At 34.4% G+C, this 23,342-nt stretch overlaps 1 protein-coding gene across 1 annotated transcript in view; it reads left to right on the top strand.

The window, feature by feature from the left end:
- Positions 1-20,590, top strand: part of LOC149799904 (uncharacterized) — a 148,412-nt gene extending 127,822 nt beyond the window's left edge. Inside the window, exons 36-42 of the mRNA XM_089959354.1 lie at positions 3,436-3,580; positions 6,064-6,192; positions 10,751-10,958; positions 11,231-11,343; positions 13,296-13,501; positions 14,827-14,913; positions 18,489-20,590. Of these exons, the coding sequence (XP_089815480.1) occupies positions 3,436-3,580; positions 6,064-6,192; positions 10,751-10,958; positions 11,231-11,343; positions 13,296-13,501; positions 14,827-14,913; positions 18,489-18,743 (1,143 nt within the window). The 3' untranslated portion in view covers positions 18,744-20,590. The remainder of the gene's footprint in view (positions 1-3,435; positions 3,581-6,063; positions 6,193-10,750; positions 10,959-11,230; positions 11,344-13,295; positions 13,502-14,826; positions 14,914-18,488) is intronic.
- Positions 20,591-23,342: the final 2,752 nt, after the last annotated feature.

Genomic DNA, 23,342 nt, shown 5'->3' on the forward strand with positions numbered 1-23,342 from the left:
GACGTTCATCGTATATGAATTGTGTCAGATCTTGTATGGATGTTCATCAGATATGAATTGTGTCAAATAGAATGTAATGTACATAACAAGGTTTTTGCAGCAATTGACATATTGAATGATTCAGTGATACCTAAGGATTGATTTGGTTCATTGAAGGTTTTACAGTACAGCAATACCAGTAGGTTATTTAGTGATGAAACAGTTAGGGTAAGGTAACTTGTCCCAGAACACACCAAAGTAGCTAGTCTGGGTTGATTGGTTGGTAGACTTGCCCCAGAATACATAACAGTAGACTTGCCCCAGAACACACCACAGGCACAGTAGCCAGCTTGGGCTGATTAGTTGAAGTACTTGCACCAGAACACACCACAGAAACTGATTGGTTGGTACGCTTTGAACCTCCACCCTTTTGGTTGTGGCTTCTGCCTCCATTAATCACCACTAGATGTTCAGGAAGGTGTGTCCAGCCTATTCTACATTCCTGAGCCTGGACCCCTGGTTTCCAGAATTTGTCTAAGGTGCTCACATTTACAGATCACTGATATCTCACCTTTGTCTGCCTTGGTTCGAATCTAGAATTCAGTCAGTGTGGCTATGTGAGAAAACTCACCAGTAACTTCCCATCGGTTGGTTCTTCCTGGGTTTGTCTTTCACCAGATATAGTGGCTGCCATGTATAGCCTATCATGTACTAAAAATTAGTGTTCAACTCATAAAAACAACAATCTTCCTGAGCCTGAGATGTCAATTGTGACATCAAATGAACAGTTATATTTAACACATATCCTGAGGTCTTTTTAGCATAATTAATACTTAAAAATTCATTGTATTCATTAATTAGTATGAATGGATTCTACTCTAAAATTACATGTAGTATTAAATTTTGCTGTCTTTGCTTCAGCTGTTTGCATGCAGTAACAACATCTATATGTAGTGGGAATTCATGAATTTTGTTATAGCTTAATTTCATTGCTCATTGCATGACTCATTCGCTGTCATTGTCATTACAGGTACGCAACAAGATACACCAAATGTAAACATTTCTTGGTTTTAGAGAACACTTATATGATGTGCCACAGATATTTGCAATATACTGTATATCAACCTTGCAGTGATTTTGCATGTTGGTTGAAGTGACCTGGTCCTCAGTTCTATGGAAACAATTGAGATGCAGGGAAGAACACTTTTAGTGCAAAGTCATAGATGTTGAGGATGTAAGCCTTCATCCCAGCAGTGCCATTAGTGAGGGGGATCCCACATTAGCTTCTCATGTTTTGCAGTAGGTAACCATAACTTCCAGACAGCTGGAAGAATGGGATACGAAAGATTTGAATGGATTGTCACCCATCACATTCACTACATGAATCTGAATAAAGGACTGATACAAGATATCACAACAATGGTGTTGGCTTATGGAGATTACCTTTATTGCTCATCTTTCTGCTTTTCGACTATTGACATGGTCATGATGGGAGAACTTGCATACTCTCTTTGGCAACCCAGTTAATGCAGGTCTCTCCACATGCCAAAGCAGAGACAGAGTGCCTGTAAGTCTTTGTGCATGGTGATTTATGTTGGTCTTAAAAGAGTTTTTCACCTGTCCATCTGGCTGACTGGTAGTCTGTTGCTACTTTTGATGAGGAGTTTGGTTGTAACAATGAGTGAGGTCAAAAACTTGGCGACTGTTCTCTCATTTTTTCCCTGTTATAGGGATCCATTGGATCATTCGATCTGTATGACTGCTGGCTCCTCAAACAACCCAATCTCTTCTGGTTGCCCATCTGTCAGTTCATATGACACATTTTATAACCTGTCCTGGAAGGCTTGTCTGATGATGGACAACCCATCAAGTGTATGCAACTTATGAATCCATATCCTGTTGTGGAGAGGAGAGAGTTTAGCTTTAAAGTGGCATTGACAGAGATTTTTAGGATCCTGTTCTTGGCCAGGTGCTCACTACCGCACTCTTTATATCATGTGTACTGGGTCATGACCTCTATATTTGTGAATGATGATAGCCAACCCTCCTCCTGACTGCTCCTTTAATCTTGTATGATTAAGAAAATTACTGATTGTCTGTCCAGCAAGTTACAGGATTCTGGCAATTCCAAAGCCTTGGACATCTTCCATGATGATTGATGTTTGAGGCAGTTTAGGAATTAGTGATAAATATTGTTGCAACCTCATCTTTGTTTTACTTGCAATTCTAAGACTATAGGAGAAAACAGGTAATGATCATGATTGGGAGTCTGCATTATAAAAATTTGTGAGGCAGCTTACTACACTGGCAAATGACCTGAGTTCATCATTCAACTTGGATTTAGTGAGACTGAATGCTACCCTTTGCTTGTCTTTGCCTGAACCAAATTACTCTTTTGTGCTGCAATCATTTTTGGTTATCCTTTGCTGTTTGGAGGTTGTGTCAAGGACATGATGAGGCAGGCTGTAAAGGTACTGCCTCTTCCACTCAGTTTACCCTTTTGTCCATTTGCCTGCTTTAGTCTTTGCCCCAGCAGTGAACACGATGACCAGTACTAGTATGACAAACATGTGAACTGCAGTCATCAGCAGATGTTTTTCCCACAACAGGATTTTAGATGGCAATGTATTATCTATTTACAGTACCAAAAACAATTTAAAAAATGGGAAAAGAAGCCCATTTTCTGTTCTCTCAAGTAAATAAAATGACTGTTCTTGCCTCTGTTTGACAGTATCACTGCAGGTTCCAGGGTCCTTCATCCTTGTCAAGCTCTGTTGATCTATTTCTGTGCAGTTAATGGCTTATACAAGTTTTTTCAGAGGGACTGTGAAACTAAGGGGTTTGCTGTGAAACTTAGAACATATTATGGCCATCATAAAAAATATGTATGGTGACTTGCCATTGATCTTGCACTATTTTCAGAAGAGTTCTGCTTTTTTATGTTGGACTAATTTCCTTCATGTGGGTTGGGTAAGATGAAGAAGGGGTGGGGGGTTGTTCATGTGAACAAGCTGTTCAACACTCTGATAATTTAACCTTCACACTGTCTTAAATAAACTGGCAACATTATAGTTGTTTACTCAAATATTGAGTTAATGAACTCATACAAATGAAGACTTGCTTGTAACAATCAAACTGGCTCATCAATCTTGGTATTATACCCTTTCAGTCGTGGTGCTATCACCACAGGTATATTTTTTTTGCTGAGGCAATGGGTGCCATTTACCCGTGGACCTTGGTTCAAATCTTCATAGAGTACAAATTAAAAATTCTCTAACCTGAATGATAGTATTATTTGTACTACATATTAATATGTTAATTCTGCCTACTGTTATCAAGCATTCTCCTATAGAATCCAGTGATAGCACTTTTTGTTATGTCTGTTGCGTGTGTGTGTATATATATATATATATATATATATATATATATATATATATATACCACTTTAACCCCCAGGGTGACATGGGCCTGAATGGTTTGGATGGAGTAAAGGGAGAACCAGGTCAACCAGGACTAGATGGACTTCCTGGTTTGCCAGGAATGGAAGGTGACCGTGGAATAAACGGACTTCCTGGACCACCAGGGTTAAATGGATTGAAAGGTACTGGAAATCAATCTTTCATTATCATAAAATCTTGGCAGATTTATTAAAATGCAGGATATTTTTGAGATGAAGATTTTGGGGAATTAATATTCAAATAATATTGCATCATAGTCTGTGTCATGGAAAGTAATTTTGCACATTCATTTTATCATTAAATTTGTAAAAATGTTTCTGTTCATCAAAACCAAAAAGATGCTTATTTACAATAAATTGTAGAATGTGACAATTAATGGACATCTCTTTCACTAATGTTATTCAAGTGTAAAGCAAAAGTTCACAAGTTAATTGGTCAGTTTTTAACCAGATTTCATTCAATTCTCTCATTCAAGTTTAATAAGGAAATAGAAATTATGAAATCAGAACCCCTTCACAAGCCAGCTTCAATCTTTCTTTGTATATGTAAGGATAAATGAAACAAAACATGGCATGGGTCTTTTTAAACAAAATTTTGCCTGATCTCATCCCTCTCTCTGAAAATTTTGCTTGATTCCAAATCATACTGGAAACAATTCTAACCAATTCTAAAGGCTGATCCTGCCATGTCATAAACATTTCTTCACTCCAAATCTTAACTTCAAAATATTCTTATGAATCAGTATGCTGCATTTGTAAATTACATGTATGGTTTCCAAAACTTACTCAAACTGTTGAGCAAAATTTTATGATGTGGGGTGAGGAGCATGTCTGGAGCAACATTTCTTACTTGAAATGTTGAGTGAAAATGTTCATGACAGAGAGCCAAGGCCCCTTGGTCATAAAACTTTACTCATTTCAAGTAACAAAAGGTTACTCTAAACTTCAAAATATTACTCAAAATATTTTGAAAATACCATTAAAACTAACAAAAACAGTTGCAGATAAAGCAAACACAGACATTCATGTAAAAATAAGCTATTTTTGCATGTTATAATTGGTAAATTTTCTCCAAGGCATTCTGGTTAAAACTGATACAGTGTTATAATTTCAGTAGTTCACCCCTTTTATCAACAAAATTTTATGTAAATTAAAACCTAATACCATTTATACCCTTAATAATAATAATGCAGAAAATTAACCATAAGTATTGCAGCACTTTGTTGTGAAATTTCGATTGTATACGATATTGTCTGTTAAAATCATACTTTTAATTAAAACTGAAAAACTAAAACCTCTGAAAATGACTGACCTCAAGTTGTCAAGGCTTATAGTTATTGTTTTACTCAGTCAAGAAACAAAGACTTTATGAGGTGTTTGAATCACTTCTGAATTAATTTTCATGCAGTTATTTTGAAATATATTTGTATCATAATGGATCACATATGACAATGTATATCTAAGATGGAGTTTTTTTTTTCTTCAATTGGACAATGAAATCAGGTGCAAAATAATTGGGCTGCCTGAAAATTGTACATCAGTTCTAGCATAACCTTTTATCACTTCGTCTACAAATGGCTGAAGATCACCTTTAAAAAAAAACGCTAACAATATATTTAGCCGACATCATATTTCACCGAAAATGTCTCCTTAAATTGATCAGAGTGCAAACTGCTTTAAATGAGGGACTATTTGGTCTTTTTTATCTACTGTATATACTAAACTGCAAGTTAAGTCCAACTGCATACAGCACAGACCCAGATCTGCTATTGAATAATGTGCCAGCAGATCTGGGTCTGTGCAGTTGTTTCTCAGAAGTAACCAGTAGAACAAGCAATATAGACCCGGTTCTGCTGGCACGTTATGCAATGATAGATCAGGGTCTGTGTTGTTTGCAGTAGAGACTAGACTTATAAGGAAGGATGTATGGTAGTTCTTTATAAGAAGGGGTTCTTAATATGAAGATGTTGGCTAAGGCAGTTTTCACTGTACAACAGGAAATCAGATTCTTTAGAAACCTTAATATTTTAAATAATTTATGCATAAAGTCAATGACACTGAATATCTCAAAATTCTGAGAAGCATTCAATATTCAGTCATGGATTTAAACTTAAGCTCTCTTTTTGAAATTCATTACTTGTTTGATTAAAAGATCTCATCTCCCCATATATTCTTAAAGACCTGTGTTTGCTGGACATGTCCAGAATATCAAAGGTTTTGACTGGCACATACTCTAAGCAACTGGACATTGGTCATTGGCGTTTCCAAATATAATTATATCAACTTTTTAAAAAAAGTTGTTTATTCATTGTAAAGGGTAGTACCAGTACTAGAGCAGCAGCAAATCCAGAACCAATATATTTTCTGGTGCATTTAATAATTAGATATATCAAAGTTTCTTTTCTCACAACTTGTTATATCTCCTTTGAACGTTTTTAGATTAAATTTCAAAAATATGGCTATGTTAAATGTTGGGGGAAAAATCGTTTCATAAGAGCTATTAGAATTTCAAGATATTTGCATCTCCCATGTAGTTATGTAGGAGATGAATAAAAAAAAGTATCATATATCCCAGTAATTATAGAATATAAAATGGGTTCTAGTAAGAGTGTGATCTCTGTTTACAGGCCCCAAGGGAAACGGAGGTGATATGGGTCCTCTGGAAATAAAACAGCCCCCATCTAGTGCCAAGGGAGAGCCAGGCTCAGTAGGATTTCCAGGTGTGGAGGGACAACCAGGGCTTCGTGGGGAACCAGGTAACAAATAACTGCTGTTTATAGAGCTCATCAGATGCACAGAAGTTGCAAATAGGATATGGTGGTCTTAATAACTGTAAATGGACAAATCAGAGTAGTTGTGAATAGGATATGGTAGTCATAATAACTGTAAATGGGCAGATCTCAGTACTGTTACGTTTTTATATTTTCCAGGTTTGGGTGATGGGGTTGCATATTTTCCAGTTGGTTTGATTTGATAATTGACATTGCATTTTTACAACTGTGACCAGGTTACTCAAATCATGAAGATTAATCTGGAAATTTCTCCATATACAGTAAAATCCAGTTTGTGGTGTATGGCCTTAAATAAGTTCCCATGTTTAACAATCTAATAGACTGGTATAGGAAATTATCTGTGTACTAGTTAAGTGACAAAAAAAATCAGTTCATAATATTATCTGTGTGCTAGTTAAGTGCAAATCAATTCATAATAGTATCTGTGTACTAGTTAAGTGATACAAAAATCAATTCATCATAGTATCTGTGTACTAGTTAAGTGATACAAAAATCATTTCATCATAGTATCTGTGTACTAGTTAAGTGATACAAAGATCAATTCATAATAGTATCTGTGCACTAGGTAAGTGATACAAAAATCAATTCATCATAGTATCTGTGTACTAGTTAAGTGATACAAAAATCAATTCATCATAGTATCTGTGTACTAGTTAAGTGATACAAAAATCAATTCATAATAGTATCTGTGTACTAGTTAAGTGATACAAAAATCTATTCATCATAGTATCTGTGTACTAGTTAAGTGATACAAAAATCTATTCATCATATTATCTGTGTACTAGTTAAGTGATACAAAAATCTATTCATAACAGTATCTGTGTACTAGTTAAGTGATACAAAAATCTGTTCATAATAGTATCTGTGTTCTAGTTAAGTGATACAAAAATCTATTCATCATAGTATCTGTGTACTAGTTAAGTGATACAAAAATCTATTCATAATAGTATCTGTGTGCCAGTTACGTGATACAAAAATCAACACGTCTTAGTATCTGTTTATCAGTTAAGTGATACAAAAATCAACTCATCCTAGTATCTGTGCACCAATGAAATGGTAGTACTGGATGAAAATGGCCACTTTTGCAACTGGGGATAATACAGGAGTACTGTAAGCATAGCTGCCAAGTGTGCTGTTCTTCCCGTATTTTGGACCTGAATATGGGTGTACATTTTTTGCTAAAAATAAGTTTTTAATGAAAAAAAGGAATACTTAAAAATTTCCTTGCAATTTTCTGTTTAGAACAGGCACTTGATTCCATTCTGATAAAAATGTACTGCATTTATATAGGAATAGAGTTCAAAATATGATTGATTCATTTGAAAATGAGGCTACCATGCCTATCTTTATCTGCCATATTGGATTGTGCAAACAGTTGCTGCTATCACTGTATCTCATCTTCATAATATTTAACTTCTCATCATGTTGAACAGGAAAGCAGAATATTCAGAATTTTCTCCAGGAAAGACAAGAAACAGAACTGGAACGACAATTGTGCCATCTTGTTCAGATTTGTAAAACCATCTAGTAAAGGAGAAAACTTTACGTTTTGCAAATTGTGTAATGTGATTTTTGCTATTGAGCATTGAGGCACCTATGACATACAAGAGCATGGAAAAGCTAATAAACATCAACTTGCTGCTTCATCATCAACAACTCAGTCTGAACTTATGATGTATATAAATACCAGAGAGAACCTTGATGTAATTTGATCAAAATTCGGTTTAATTTTTTTTAGAAATGAACCTTTCTCTTTCAGTTACTAATGTTGGTGGCGATTTATTTTGCACACGTTTTCCAGACAGTAAAATCGCAAAGGATTATACTTGTGTGCTAGAATGAAAGCAGTTCAGTAAGAAAATCCCACAGAATTCAGATCATCAATGAAAGATGGTACATTGGAATTGATGAGCAATAAAGCCAGTGTCTGAGTGTGTGTTGCAATATTGCACATTCTAAATGGGCACCCAAATGGAACATGGTGCCCATTCAGAAGGTGTAAGAGTGCAACACATGCATCTTTGACATTAAATAATTAAGTAAGTTACTTTACTGATGGTTGTAGATGTTGTAAATTGTTACATATGCATTAAAATTTTAAAAATCAGTATTTGTTCCTGAAAATCAGTATCTTTGTCATAAGCAGTCATTATTATTGTACTCAGGGGTTGGCAGCTATGTGTAAGTAGCAATGGGGAGTTTATGGCCATTTCATGGTACCTGCCTCCAAGAATTTAGAGTTAGTTGTGGTTTACAACACTTTTCTGGACAGAATGTTTGATGAAGCTATTGAGCAATGTGACACCCGTCATATGTGTGAGAGAGAGAGATAGTGAGACCAAGTACTTTGCCACTAAAATCTTGTATTGAAAGTTTAACAAATCCAGACAAAGGAAGAAAGATTCAGGGAGTTGTGTCAAGATAAACAGATAATTAAGGGACAGTAACTACAGCTGCAACAATTGAACTTCAAATAAGTTTGATAAATGCCATAAAGTGCTTAATTTTGAGAGCAATTACTTTAACAAAAAGATCTATGAAACTAAAGAACAAAAGCCTCTGAACAGTGCACCTGTTGATCTGTTTTATAGCTACAGCAATGATAGCAATAGAGAAGAGACATTTCACAATGTAAATCATCAACAATTCCATTGACCCAAAATCCATTTCAGCTTCAGAGTTTCCAAAATATAGGCTGTGGAATTTTGTTTATAAACATATTTTTAAGGTGAAGGTTTAAGAGGGGGAACTTTCAGTCATCTATACATATTACTGAGAAACTAATTTGTTTAGTAAATCTGAGGATACAATTGACAAACATTTGCAACATAAATGTGGAGGTATCACATAGAGCAGCAGCTGTTTTAACTGTAAATCTTGTTACAATGTTGTTATGATATTTCATGACTGGGGCACATGTAAGGAAGTGTATGTTTGTTTACACTATTCAAGTAGAACATGAACAGAAGAAAATAGCACAAAATTGTTTCAAATGTTCTTGTTAAATACATCCAAATAAATATTAAATATCTATCAGCTTGTAAGAAAGATTCATTTTCTTAAAATATATGTGCTTTAATTATCACCTTTAAATTTCAATGCATCAATAATATCTTGTATTAAATTAAAACATAAAAATAGAGTTTGAAAGCATTTTTTTAATATAAAACAGAATGTATGTATTGCTGTTAGTCTGTGAAATTTGTAGTAAAATTTGTTTGGAAACAGAATGTGTATTCCATAAGTAGGGTGTCAGACACAACATAACTTGCTGATGCCAAACCATGTTTAATCTGAGAAGTAAGGAAAAATATCCACATACATATGACTGCAGTTTAAATCCTTTCATATGTTCCATACAACATTTTTAAAAGCTAAAAGTAAATTACCATATCTGTAATGCAGACAGACTGATCATGTAACTGCATTTTATATCTAGGCTTAGACCTGGTTACGTAAATGGGGATTTTTTAGAGGGTTATACAATATCTTGCATGAAATGTCAAATGCCTAATTCATTTTTTTTAAGTATGCTTTAAAAAAATTGAATAAAAATGTCTGCAAAAAAGAGGAGATGTGATAAATATAAAATCAGATAAGTGATTTGTTCTTAGTTGTGGGGAAAGAACACATTTGATGACATGTATGAGCATAGATCTCAGCCTGATGGCTCAACATATTCCTACACCATATCAAATTCATTCTTTCTACCCACTCGGAACAAAACACGTAGTTTTGTGTATGTATTATTGTCTCAACCAATGAAATTAGAGATTTTCTCACAAGATAAGCCCAGAGGCAGACTTAAGGTGTTTTCATAATTCCTTGAAATAAATGTAAATTTTTACTGCCTGAAAATTGTAATGGTGCCATGGTTTTGGTGCTTAAGACATGCTGCTTAAAAATGGATTGAAACACTCTAGCACAGTAAAATGTAAATATTAACAACTTTTATATAGATTACTTGCTTCAGCTCTTATTTGAGGCATCTAAAAAACATTAAAGAATGGAACAAAAGACAAACTGTTTCCAAAAATGTTGTTAAAATGTGTGGGATGGGCTTATAATTGGAAGACTATGGTAACTGTCAGACTAGAAAGGTGAGATTTTCATACCTTCATAAAACTGCAGAGACCAATAATAAACAGACTCCTACCATTGGAATTCCAAGCATCTAAAGCTTTGTGCGTTTTTATCTCAGAGCATAAATATATGCTCGAGATTGCAAATCTGCCCATTTCTGACAAGTGAGGAACCAGTCTGAGTTTTAGAGTCTTACTTTTAAAATGAGTGCAACTGCAAACTGCACAGACCAAGATCTGCCATCGCATGATGCACCCAGAGATCTGGGTGTGTGCAGTTTGTTAGGAGTAATCAATACAACAAACGACATAGACCCTGATTTGCTTAGTACATTATGTCATAGCAGATCAAGATATGTTTTGTTTTCAGTTGAATCTGATATATAAGCAAGTATATATGGTAACATCATGCTCAAAGTGTGCTTTCCACTGTTGTATAGGTGATCCTGGTCGCAGTGGTCTTTCAGGAGATAAGGGTCAACCTGGCTTCCCAGGTGTTCTGGGACTCAAAGGGGTGAGGGGTCCTCCAGGACCAGCTGGATTCCCTGGGCTTTCAGGGCTAGATGGTAGGCCCGGCAATCCAGGAGATACTGGGCTCCCAGGAGATCAAGGGGCACCTGCCATTACACAGGGCCTCTATTTTGCAAGGTATTTATACAATGAGGTTGGAATAGGGCAACATAAGATTGCTATGTAAGGATAATTAGCACTACAGGAATTTTTGTGTTTGACTAAAAATGAAATCAAGATCATCATTTTTATTGAACTGACAGAATTTCACATAAGTACAAAGTGTGACACTCAAAAACATTTGAGGCAACATCACACTCAATTACAATGAGGCAACATCCTTTTAATCGAAGAAGGTTTATCTTAGTTCTAAGTCACAAATATTTACACCATTATTATCTTTTGAACAGACACAGTCAGCAGACTGATGTACCCGATTGCCCCCAAGGCACCACCAAGTTATGGGATGGTTACTCTCTCGTCTTCGTCATGGGCAATAGTCGTGCACAAGGCCAGGATCTAGGTAAGAATAATTTCTTTCTTCTTGCACAGACATTTATCATTACTAAACATGGATCCTATAGAACCATCCCCCTTGCAAAAATCTCTTGTCCCATTGTATTAAACAGATTCAAGTTTATTTTCACAGTCATGAATCAGATGGCTTGCATCCAGTACTGACTAAATTAGATCATTTTGATGTTCATTATTTATTGAAAAAAGAAACTGTTGCTTTTCAGAGACTGGGCTTTCAGTTTGATAAGTAATTCACCTTTTAATACTTTTGATACTATATGTAGTGCCATAATTTCCATCTATGTAATGTCAAGCAAACAGGCTGAGCTAGTGGCAACAAACTTCGATTAATTTTGGTGACATTTCTTTGGCAAACTGCATCCACTGCACACAATTAGGATATTACATAATATATATATATATATATATATATATATATATATATATATATATATATATATATATATATAAAATAAACAACACCAACACGTAGAATGTGTGACCGGTTTCGCTTTAATGCTTCATCAGACTGAATTCAATATCATTGCTTACGTCATTAAATATGGTGTTTCTAAGTGATCAGTGAAATAAACAATATGACATAAACAAGATGACGTCATAGCTTACATTTTTAATGTAATTATCTTATACTTTAATGAATAATTTACATGGAGATGTGCATATACAGCAAAGATTAATGATATCTTAATACATAAAAATATATAAAACTGGATCTTAAAGATACATATATCTCTACTGATAACCATATATAAAATTTATTAATAAATAGAGATAAACAGTTTTAGTAATATTTGTATTATGTATAATGCACACTTATTAGAGGTATAGAAAGTAAATAAATAGAAAAGAGAAAGAAGAAAAAAAATATTAATAAAATAAAAATAAAATTATAAAGATAAATATATTGAATATATATACTAATATAATCTTTGCAACTGTTAAAGAGGTTATCAGAACTCAATTTATATAATAAAAATATGGTGTGCCTAATGCTTACTATAGTAACTGTAAAATTATAGAGATAAATTGCATAACAACTCTAGCATTAACAGATTTTCTTGAGATATAATAAACAATACATAATATGGATCCTTGTCATATCAAACACATTTGCACAAACAATCAAATAGAAGATTGCGTACAAAATTAAAATTGCATACCTTAATGCTGTTCTCTTTCAGAAATTGTGTGTCCTAGCACTAAACCCTGTCTTTTCTTACAAGACAGCTACCTCGTCCCTTTGTCTTGTTTAACAAGGAAAGCATTATTCTTTTTAGGCCTCCCCAGAGTCAGACTTCTCCTCTCTCAGGATATTTAAGACTAAAGAATTTTGACCAAGGTCATCACTTTAAATTCACATTACTTCTAAAGTGTACACCTTAATTTACTCTGCTCATTTGTAATTATCCCAAAATAATCATTTCTTTCATCAGATTGAGACAGCTTATGGTGCATATCAATTTCCCTTAGAAAAAGATAATTTGACATGGGTTCCTGTCAAGTGGTTATGGTTGGTAGTTCAAATGTTTACTTTCTCAGGACAGCATAGCAATGCCCTGGTCAAACCTCACTGAGCCATACATGCTAGCCTTTCAAGTTTTAACACTGACACGGGGGGAGGAAAGAAGAAAGGTCAAAGTGACCATTCACAAAGACTTTTCTGGCTTAAATGTGATAACATTTTAATGCTCAATATATTCAACTTTAAGGTTCAATGCAATTCAAAATTCGACACTTTACAAACTCAAATTCCTTATTGTTCTGTTGTCATTTTGATTGTATGCAAATTTTTGTCTAATCACATCTGACTTGGATTATTTTCAAAAGAATTGCGGGGGGTGGGCCAGCTCATTGCCATTTAATGTGCATAGCAATCTCCAAGTTTGGGCATTTGTTCAGTTATTGAAAGTTTGAAATTTTTATTTTGTTCCGTAACAGGCACACCTGGAAGTTGTTTGAGACGATTCAGCACTATGCCGTTCATGTTCTGTAATATCAATAATGTGTGTAATGTAGCCGTCCGTAATGACTACAGTTATTGGCTGTCAACCCCAGAGCCCATGACAGCCATGATGACACCTGTGGAGGGTCCTGCAATACAGCCCTACATAAGTAGATGCAGCGTGTGTGAGGCCCCATCAGAGGTAAGTCAGAGTCGGCTCAGATAATTAGCAATTAGAGGTCAGAATTTACTAAATCTGTTATTTGTTTCAGTTTATATGTACCATATATACTCGCTTATGAGTCAAACTGCAGATAACAAAGATTCTGATCTGGCATAGCGTAATGTGCTTGCAGATCATGGTCTGTGTTGTTTTTTCTACCGATTTCTCCTAACAAACTGCACAGACATAAATCTGCTGGTACATTATTTGATGGAAGATCTGGGTATGCGCAGTTTGCAGTTGAACTTGACTTATAAGCGAATGAATATAGTATACGGCATGAAAATTTAGAAATTTTACCACGTCTGGATCCCAGATTGACTGAATTTGTTTTTAAAAATTTATCAGACTGAGAGTTTACAGTATCTTGTTTATGATGTTTTACACAATATTGGAAGTTTTGTTTGAGTTATATGTGGGAGAAAGGACAACAGTTGTATAATTGAAAAAATGGACATTCAACTTAACAGGGACACTGGCCATCGCAGCCTGCCACATATCTGGGGCAATCTGTTAACATCATTCACCATTCCATTGAGTGATGTTTATAGTCAGTAGAGATTAAATCAGTTTGTTGATGAAGTCCTTAGTATGAGAACAAAAGTTTTAGGTTAGCTTTCTCTATATTGATTGTATGTGCTTGAAAAGTATTTATAAAAAAAACCACTGTCAAATATGAATAATATTACTACACAGTTAAGCTTTCACCAAAGTATATGGAAAATCAGGGTTAAGCAACTCATTTTCTCAGAGATTAAACAAGACTATTTTCAGGAAAATAATGGCCATATTTTCGTTGTGAAAGCCCTCAAATTCATTGCAAAATTAGTGATTTCAATTGAAGCAATAAGAAAAATATTTGAAACGTTTAAGGAAGAAAATCCTGGAAGTTGGCTGAACCTAGCACCTGGTTAGCCTTCTTTGCATTGATCAGGTAGTTAATAAAGTTGACCAGTCCAAACAAATGGTTACACCTTGGTCATTGGATAATGGGTTCAATCCAGGAGTTTGACACTGACCTCTCCAAGGGTCAGCTGAAAAGTGATACCAGAGTTAAAAACCTGACTACTGACTGCCATCTCACGCTCTGGATACTGAATGGATGAATTAATTTATCTATTGAGTAAGTGTGAGTCTGTGAGCAAGTGATTTTACCATTTAGCCACTTAATGGCAGGTACTGCATTTTTTGATATCATTTGTCTTCATACAGTTTTCCCTGAGAGGTATGGTTTAAATAATAAATCAAAAATGATTTCCCTATCATCTACAGATCCTTGTAACTTTCTTATTGCTTTTTTTCAGGTGATTGCAGTGCACAGTCAGACAGTGAGGATTCCCAACTGTCCTGATGGCTGGAGAGGTCTCTGGATTGGATACAGCTTCATGATGGTCAGTAGTCTGCAACTAACAGTCATCCCTAAACCATGAAAATTTCACCAGAAGAGCTTTATGGGATGGTCTGTTGTCCACTATCTGATGTCCATTAGCACAAGATGTTTATCACTACTCCTCCTCCCTATTGCCTTGAAACTTTACACACATTTGTCCCATGGTTTTAGTTGGTTCCAAATGAAAATGATGCTGCACAGATATCCAATATGGCCACCACAGCATCCATCTTAAAAATTATATCACTATTCACACTAAATAGTTAGTGATATCTACATGGAGATTTCACTAAACTACTAATTATGTCTAGTTTAACCTATTTCAGTATGGCACAAAACTGACTTCCAATATGGCCCTCACAGCAGCCATCTTGAAAGTCTTATCACCACTCCTCCTGAATGAATGGTCATATTACCATTGGGTTTACACTCTATGACAGCCATGGCAGCCATCTTGAATAATACCTTTTTCAAAATAGAAATAACTTTATTTTACTTTATCTTAAAATAGATGCTTTTAAAATTAGATTTTATTTTGTATTACACTGGAAAATGTATAATTTATCAGTCAAAGGTTTTATGAGCAGTGTTTACATTCAGGAAATGTTTCTATTTGGTAGTGTTTCTCTTTCGTTTTTAATGATTTAAATTACCAGTTAACAATGGTTTTAACCACACAGTAATCTTATGATATTTTATTATTTTTGTGGTCATTGTTGTTAACAAGTCCTTATATATGCACTTAATTTCCTACAGATAAAAACTGCAGAATTGTAGCAAAGAAAAAGTCTATAGAAGGATAAATTTAACTTTTTAGAAGAATGACAGGCAGGAGAATTTATTTTAATTACCACAGCCTGTGAAATTGTTGTTTTATCAGCAGTTACGCTATTTCAGAAGACAGTTTCAAGATGTTTAGCAAAATAATAATGGCTACATTGATGCAAATCTGTATTTTTCAAATATTAGTAAATTAGCAATGAAGAATTATTTTTGTCCCAAGTCCCAAGTCTTTGAACAACTTTTAAATGGACCTAAAGTTTGTGTACATTAATATAAATATTTTTTTTACTCTAATTTTTGGACACACTAAATAAGATCAGTTATGATTTGCATTAACAAACAGAAAGGTGAATACAGCAACTGATAACTGACACACAATTATGATGTATACTGCATATAAAAGAATGTCATTAGTTAGTGCGATGTGATTATCAACCATACTTTAAAATGACTATTTTGCTGAAGAAAAAAAAGTCTGATAACCCTTTACCTCATGCAAGTGTCTTTGGACGCCTCTACACCAATCGCATGGAAGCGCCTTTTGATGCCTCTACTCCAGTTGCATGAAAGCGCTTTTTGACGTTGGCTGTAAACATAAGCCATTTTAAGCCAGTTTTCATAGTGGCACCTTCGGGGAAAAGCCCCCTATTAGATACTACATTCATTTCTGTGAATGACAATTACGTCAGATCACATGATCACTGTTTATGCACTGGTCGATATCTGCTATTTAAAGTAACTGGGTCATAATCTCCACTCTCCAAAATGGTGGTCGCAGATTTTATTCAGTACTTAAGAAGTTTTCACTATTAGAATCACAACTATGAAAGATTCAATAACTTGGGTAAAGGCTCTGATATTGATGTAGGCAGCAATTAGTTTTTATAAATTATCAAATTCAGATGACTCAGTGATGTAGACGCAGACAAAAAACTTGTAAATTTTGAGTATGAGAAATGGCAGCTATGGTTGGTCACGCGGCCTCACTGACAAGATGGTGAACGAGTTCTCTCAAGATTTTAAAGCACATAAAAAATTCTTCCGTGAAAAATAATTAAGCAGATATAACAATTGGACTTTACTCTTAAATATTTCCACATATAATAGATGTGTACCAAAAATGTAAAATGGTTAAAATTGCTGCTAAAGCGTAACATACACTACATTGCTTAACAGTTCACAGGCAGGCCTAAGCATATGGAGTCGAATAGGTAAGATGTGTTCTATTTATAGCGCACTGCACTTTGTAACTATGCTCTATGAGGTAAAGGGATAATTGAGTTTCTAAGTTTCATTTTATATATAGTCATTAATGCAAGTTAACTTCAGGCATTAGGTATGATAACAGAGATATTTATATTGGTTTGGTAAGAAGTTTAATTTTGAAATTGTTTCCTCAGAGGAAAAGCAGAACATATGATTGGTTTGGTAAGAAGTTTAATTTTGAAATTGTTTCCTCAGAGGAAAAGCAGAACATATGATTGGTTTGGTAAGAAGTATGATTTTGAAATTGTTTCCTCAGAGGAAAAGCAGAACATATGATTGGTTTGGTAAGAAGTTTGATTTTGAAATTGTTTCCTCAGAGGAAAAGCAGAACATATGATTGGTTTGGTAAGAAGTTTGATTTTGAAATTGTTTCCTCAGAGGAAAAGCAGAACATATGATTGGTTTGGTAAGAAGTTTGATTTTGAAATTGTTTCCTCAGAGGAAAAGCAGAACATATGCTAAAAAGGATAAATTGATAAAACATGTACCATCTGGACTCGCTTATAAGTCCAACTACAAACTGCACAGACCAGATCTGCCATTGCATAATGCACCAGCAGATAAGGCTCTGTGCAGTTGGGAGTAATCAGTAGAACAAACAACTTACACCATGGTCTGCAGGTGCATTATGCTGTGGTAGATTAGGATCTTTGTTGTTTGCAATTTGACTCAATTTATAAGTGGGTATATAATTTTAAATTAATTAAAATGCTGCAAATCATCAGAATCCATCTTATGTAAGCGGTGTTGTGACTCTTTAAGATGGTCAGTCCCTTGTAAGTCACATTGCTGAGGCCCTATGTAAATTGTCAGATATCTAAAAAAGGTCTGCACTGAATATATTCACACTTTTTTATAATAGATACCATGACTTGAAGACAAAAATCTTTGCTTGGTAGAGTATAAAATTCACATAGAATGTACCTTTGTCTGACACTTGGAATTTTTTTAATCTCATGCTTGGAAACGTGAATAAACAAAGCGATATATCTGAGTTTTGCACAAAGGCTTCTATATCTGATAGTCTCTGTTGGAAGTCACTGTATTCAGTCTGTCATCAAACTGAAATGGTTCAGCTTTACACACCAGAAGATGATTATGTGTGGTAGTTCTGAAAATTTTGAAAATCACTGACATTGATGAACTGCTATGTCAATGAAGGTTTTTTCTCATTTGGAAACACCATTTATGTAAGAGATGTTAAAAGCGAGTGACAGACTACAAATATCCTGCAAACACATTCATTTATCAGCTGACTCCAGAAATGAATAGTTTTCAAACTTGCCATCTCAAAGATTTTGGACGTCATGGAAGATATGTTTAGGTGTCTGAATATAAAGACAAAATTGATCTTGGTAAAAAATCATGCTGCATGGAAATGTATACTTTACCTCAATAAGTAATTTTTTTAATGTTTTGGTTGCAGGCTTATTGCTTTAATTAAATTTGCAAAAATTGCTTCAATTAAATTAGGAAAATTAAATTTGTTGAGCAATAATTACAAGCTTCTTGCTGATATATTTTCAGGTGAGTGGAGCTGGTCAAGGTGGTTCTGGTATTGACCTGCAGTCTCCAGGATCCTGTCTGGAAGACTTCCGTTCCACACCCTTCATTGAGTGTCATGGAAGGGGCACCTGTAACTACTACGCCACAGCAACTAGCTACTGGCTGGCCACAATAGAACAAAATGCTCAGTTTAGGACTCCATTATCAGAAACACTTAAAGCTGGCAACCAGAGAACTCGTGCTAGCAGGTGTCAAGTCTGCATTAGAGGATATTAAATCTTTACTATTGAAAAGTATCTTCTCAGGATAGGAATTCGACCTAGTCCATGTTTAATGGTTATCAACCTGTTCCTTGTGATCTAAGAGTTGCTTCATTGTTTATGCCTAGTAGTTCAGTAAAGCTAAGAATAAATCAATACAATGGTTGGGGGGAGGGCAGTTTAAAAGTGTAATTGGTCTTTGACATAATTAAATTTACATAACACTCTTGATTTGTACAAGTTGTAGATAGCATGATAACGTTAGTTGTATTTTGTTGTATGTTCATGTCTCTAAGCTGATTTAGTGGTGCTATTCATTGGATGTATTTACTTATTACAATTATTCAAGTTTTATAGGCATTCAGTTTTACATGTACCTTGATGAATACAAAATTCATCATGTTTCCATTTTTCAGAATTGTGCCAAATCTGTAACTCAGTGCTGATCATCTTTTTAAAACTTTTTCTGACATTTTATTTTTTCATGTAACACAGGTGCAACTGTAAACACTACTATAGACCTGATCAGCAGTATATAATGGACTGGCATATCAGAGTCCATGCTCTTTGTTTGAAATCATATAGAACAAACTTCACAGACCTGATCTGCCAGCACATGCAACAGCAGATAGAGGTTTGCATGCTTTGCAATTGGATGTGTGGTACATGAGAGCAAATACAGTGCAGTTTTTATATAGCCTTTATTGTGATGACGTGCTTATAAACCCTATTCATATGTATGAAATTGTTTATATACAGATATCATACAGTATCACTGCCAGTGCATTTTATATATTTTAAATGTAAGAATCTGGATTACTTGTGATATATACATGCTTTTTATGTTTTCATAATAAAAGTTGCTGTTTTGATTGAAGGCCTTGTATTAACTGTATAAAATCCAAGTCGTCATTTTAATAGAACATATATATGCATGTTTCCTGTGTTTTTATGATTACAAGCTTGTACTATTTTAAGGGGAAATTCTTTCATTAGCTCTTCAAAATCTTGTAATGTCATTTTATTAAACTTATTACACAACAAAATTAGAGTATGTACCTGAATGTTTTTCATTGTATTGATTTCCTTGTTTACATCACATATCAGTATGGTTTGGTTTAACTGTTTTAGCAGTTTGTTTTCCATTGTACTGATTGACTCCTTGATGTCACATTTTTGGTATAATTTGGTTAACTGCTTGAGCAAATTTTAAGATAAATGGACAATTAGTTGTAACCTTAAGTGGACAGAAATAAGACAGCGCTTCGACATCTTAGGAAACTTGGAGATGTTATTGTGATATTTAATTTGGTTTTTCATGTTCTCTTTAAAATTAAAAATGTGTGTAATTTATGCAAGTGCAAATTCAGTTAACAGTAAAGAAGAATGTAATTAAGTCTTACATTTACAATGAATGAAGGGCTCCAGATTTCAGATAGTTTGCAATGCGTATGAAGGTACTTAAGGACCATATATTTAAAGATAGGCAGGGTGGGGTGGGGTGAGAGTTGTGTAATCATCAACTACCTATCATGAAAAAATATTTATGAAACATTTTTGGCAATTTTGAGAATGAAAAGATAGGATGACACAAAATAGTCATAAGGAAAAGAAAGTTGGGCTTCTACAATTGGGATAGAAATTGTGGGATTCTATATAAAAAAATACTTTTGATAATTCTATGGATACATGATGGAGAAAATAAAAATAGAAATGAAATAAATTATAAGCCTGTTATCTCTGAATGATTTACAAAAAAATGATGATAAAAGAATTTTTAAAATTCCAAATGTGGTTATGTCTGAGAAAATGAAAAGTTTTTTTTTGCTCAAAGAATTTTGGAATAAAAGCTTTCCACTTGTACTGTTAATTATTATTTTTATATTCACCCACACCCCCATCTTTGTTTTTGAAAGTTGAAATGCATGTCAACTTTACAGTATTCCTATAACACAATCTATGGAAGCCATAGAATATACTGCCTTTCAGTGAAACCACATAATAATGAAATACATGACACAAATGATTTTACCACTGCTTAATAAAATCATATCTATGATCATCCATGCCTTTTAACAGTAATTGAGTTATAATAAGGGACTTTATAGTGAGGGAGCACTGTACCAGTATATTTAATCGCACATAGAAAGTACTTTCAGAACACTGAGAAAAACTTTGCTATTCATCACTTTTTGGCATGTCCATTTTGGAGAGCCTTGAGTGGCTAATGTACATTTATAATAATTAACTGAGCATCAGAATCAGGGCCCCAGATTACAGTCTCATCCTTCAATTCAGAAAAGATCAAACTTGTCTGATTGGTCAGTGATTTGAGAATAGCCAATCAAACATCAGGGTTTTAAGTTGAATCTTAGCCTGAATATGTGAAGGGTTCCTTAAACTTGAGCACAAGGAACTTGAAATATTTTTTTTTAGCATATGATTATCATAAACCCGATCACTGTCAAATTGAGAAACAAAGAGATTTAGCATATGATTATCATAACCTCGATCACTGTCAAATTGAGAAACAAAGATATTTAGCATATGATTATCATAACCTCGATCACTGTCAAATTGAGAAACAAAGATATTTAGCATATGATTATCATAACCTCGATCACTGTCAAATTGAGAAACAAAGATATTTAGCATATGATTATCATGACCTCGATCACTGTCAAATTGAGAAACAAAGATATTTAGCATATGATTATCATGACCTCGATCACTGTCAAATTGAGAAACAAAGATATTTAGCATATGATTATCATAACCTCGATCACTGTCAAATTGAGAAACAAAGAGATTTAGCATCATTTGCTCCAATATACAGTGTCTGTGAATGCTAAAATTTTGGAAAGATTTAGAATGCCAAAATGTACCATCATTAATGTCAATATTCAGACCCTTCTGGATACCATGTTGTCAGAATTTGTAATTTCAATAGTATACACAATTTCCAGCATCAAATGTGTTTCTTGCAGCTGCCAAAAAATAAGGACTTAAAGGAATGTTTTACCCTTGGATGAACTTTTTTTTTTTTAAATGTGATTGAATAGCTGACCATCAAACTGTGAAACTGCTTTGATTAGGGGCCATCCATTTAGTATGTATGCAAAAATCGGGAAAAGCTTGACCCCGTCCCCCTCCCTGTACTCATGGCATACTTTTTTACACCCTCTACCTACATATGTATGCTTGACGCACCACACACACACACACACACACACACACACACGAATTCTATAGAATGGCCTATATTTAATCCACACAGAAACAATCAAGAATTAATAATATTAATGCATCTAAATAAAACAGATAGTCCACTGACGTTGAATGTCTGGCTGCATCAAAGAAATAAGCTGCATAACTTTAAAAAGTTTGTCTAGTGTCCTCTAAAATTCAAATGCAGACTGAACCCAGTCGAACAGGTTACATTTTAAATTATTATTGACGTTTCACACACCTGTTTCCTATGTATATGTACATTATCAGTAGACACCCCTCATATGCAAGCGTATGCATTTGGGTTAACCCCCCCTCCATGCGTACATACTAAATGGACGTTCCCTTATCTTAATTGTCATTTGAATTAAATGAAGGTGTCGCCTGTGGGCAGCAATAAAAACTGATATGCTCTGCAATTCTTGATCACATAATTTACTAATCAAAGTGATAAATATCAGCAACTCAAAAGTTTTACAATTTCTCATCTTAGTTTTATTCAGTGGCAGATTTGATATATCTTAATATCAAACTCCTCTGTTATTTTTCCCCAATCAGGTGCATATTCTATTTTGATTATTATGAATGCCATGCCTGTTTAATACATTTCTTGTGCAAATGTTAAATAAAGGAGCATCCCCTCCCCTCCTTTATTTTGAGTCATCCTAGACTGCACAGGTTTTGTAGACTTGGATAAGCTAGGTGATTAGATTTTTTTAGGATACATGTAATTTAAAATTAGAATACTTCTTTATGCTGGGATCAGCCTAGCACTATTTGACTTACACCTGGATCAACCCAGAATATACAGTACTCTTACGCAAGGATCAGCTTATCAAAGAATTACTTTAGGTGGGATCAGCCCAGAACACACTTTTTTGTGGGAATCAGCCTAGCATACATTTACTTAAGCTAGGATCAGTCCAGAATACTCTTATGCTGGGATCAGCCCAGAATAAGCTCAAAGGTTGTGATTGGCCCAGCACAGTTTCTAAGCAATCGGTGATCAAACCAGAATACAAAACCTAATTCTGAGATCAACCTAGCAGAGTTTCTGCCTGATCTGGGATCATGCCCAATGTACACTCTTACGCTGGGATCAGCCTAGCACAATGTTGGAATCATCCGTCATTTAGAGTGTTTCATTCAGATTCTAGCTTGTTATTAACTCCCATTGAGAAAGCCAAACATTTTTATTCAAGTAGTGACGTTCTTGTGTGTGTGTGTGTGTATATATATATATATATATATATATATATATATATATATATATATATATATATATATATATATGCACTACATTTGTGTATCTTTTATTTTCTTACAAGCCATTTATTAAACAGTTTTTCACTCAAGCCTTTATGTTTGTTGTGTATAAATGAGATCA

The sequence above is a fragment of the Sinohyriopsis cumingii genome, chromosome 5 (assembly GCF_028554795.1).
Source record: "Sinohyriopsis cumingii isolate HCF-2022 chromosome 5, ASM2855479v2, whole genome shotgun sequence".
Taxonomy (NCBI): Eukaryota; Metazoa; Mollusca; class Bivalvia; order Unionida; family Unionidae; genus Sinohyriopsis; species Sinohyriopsis cumingii.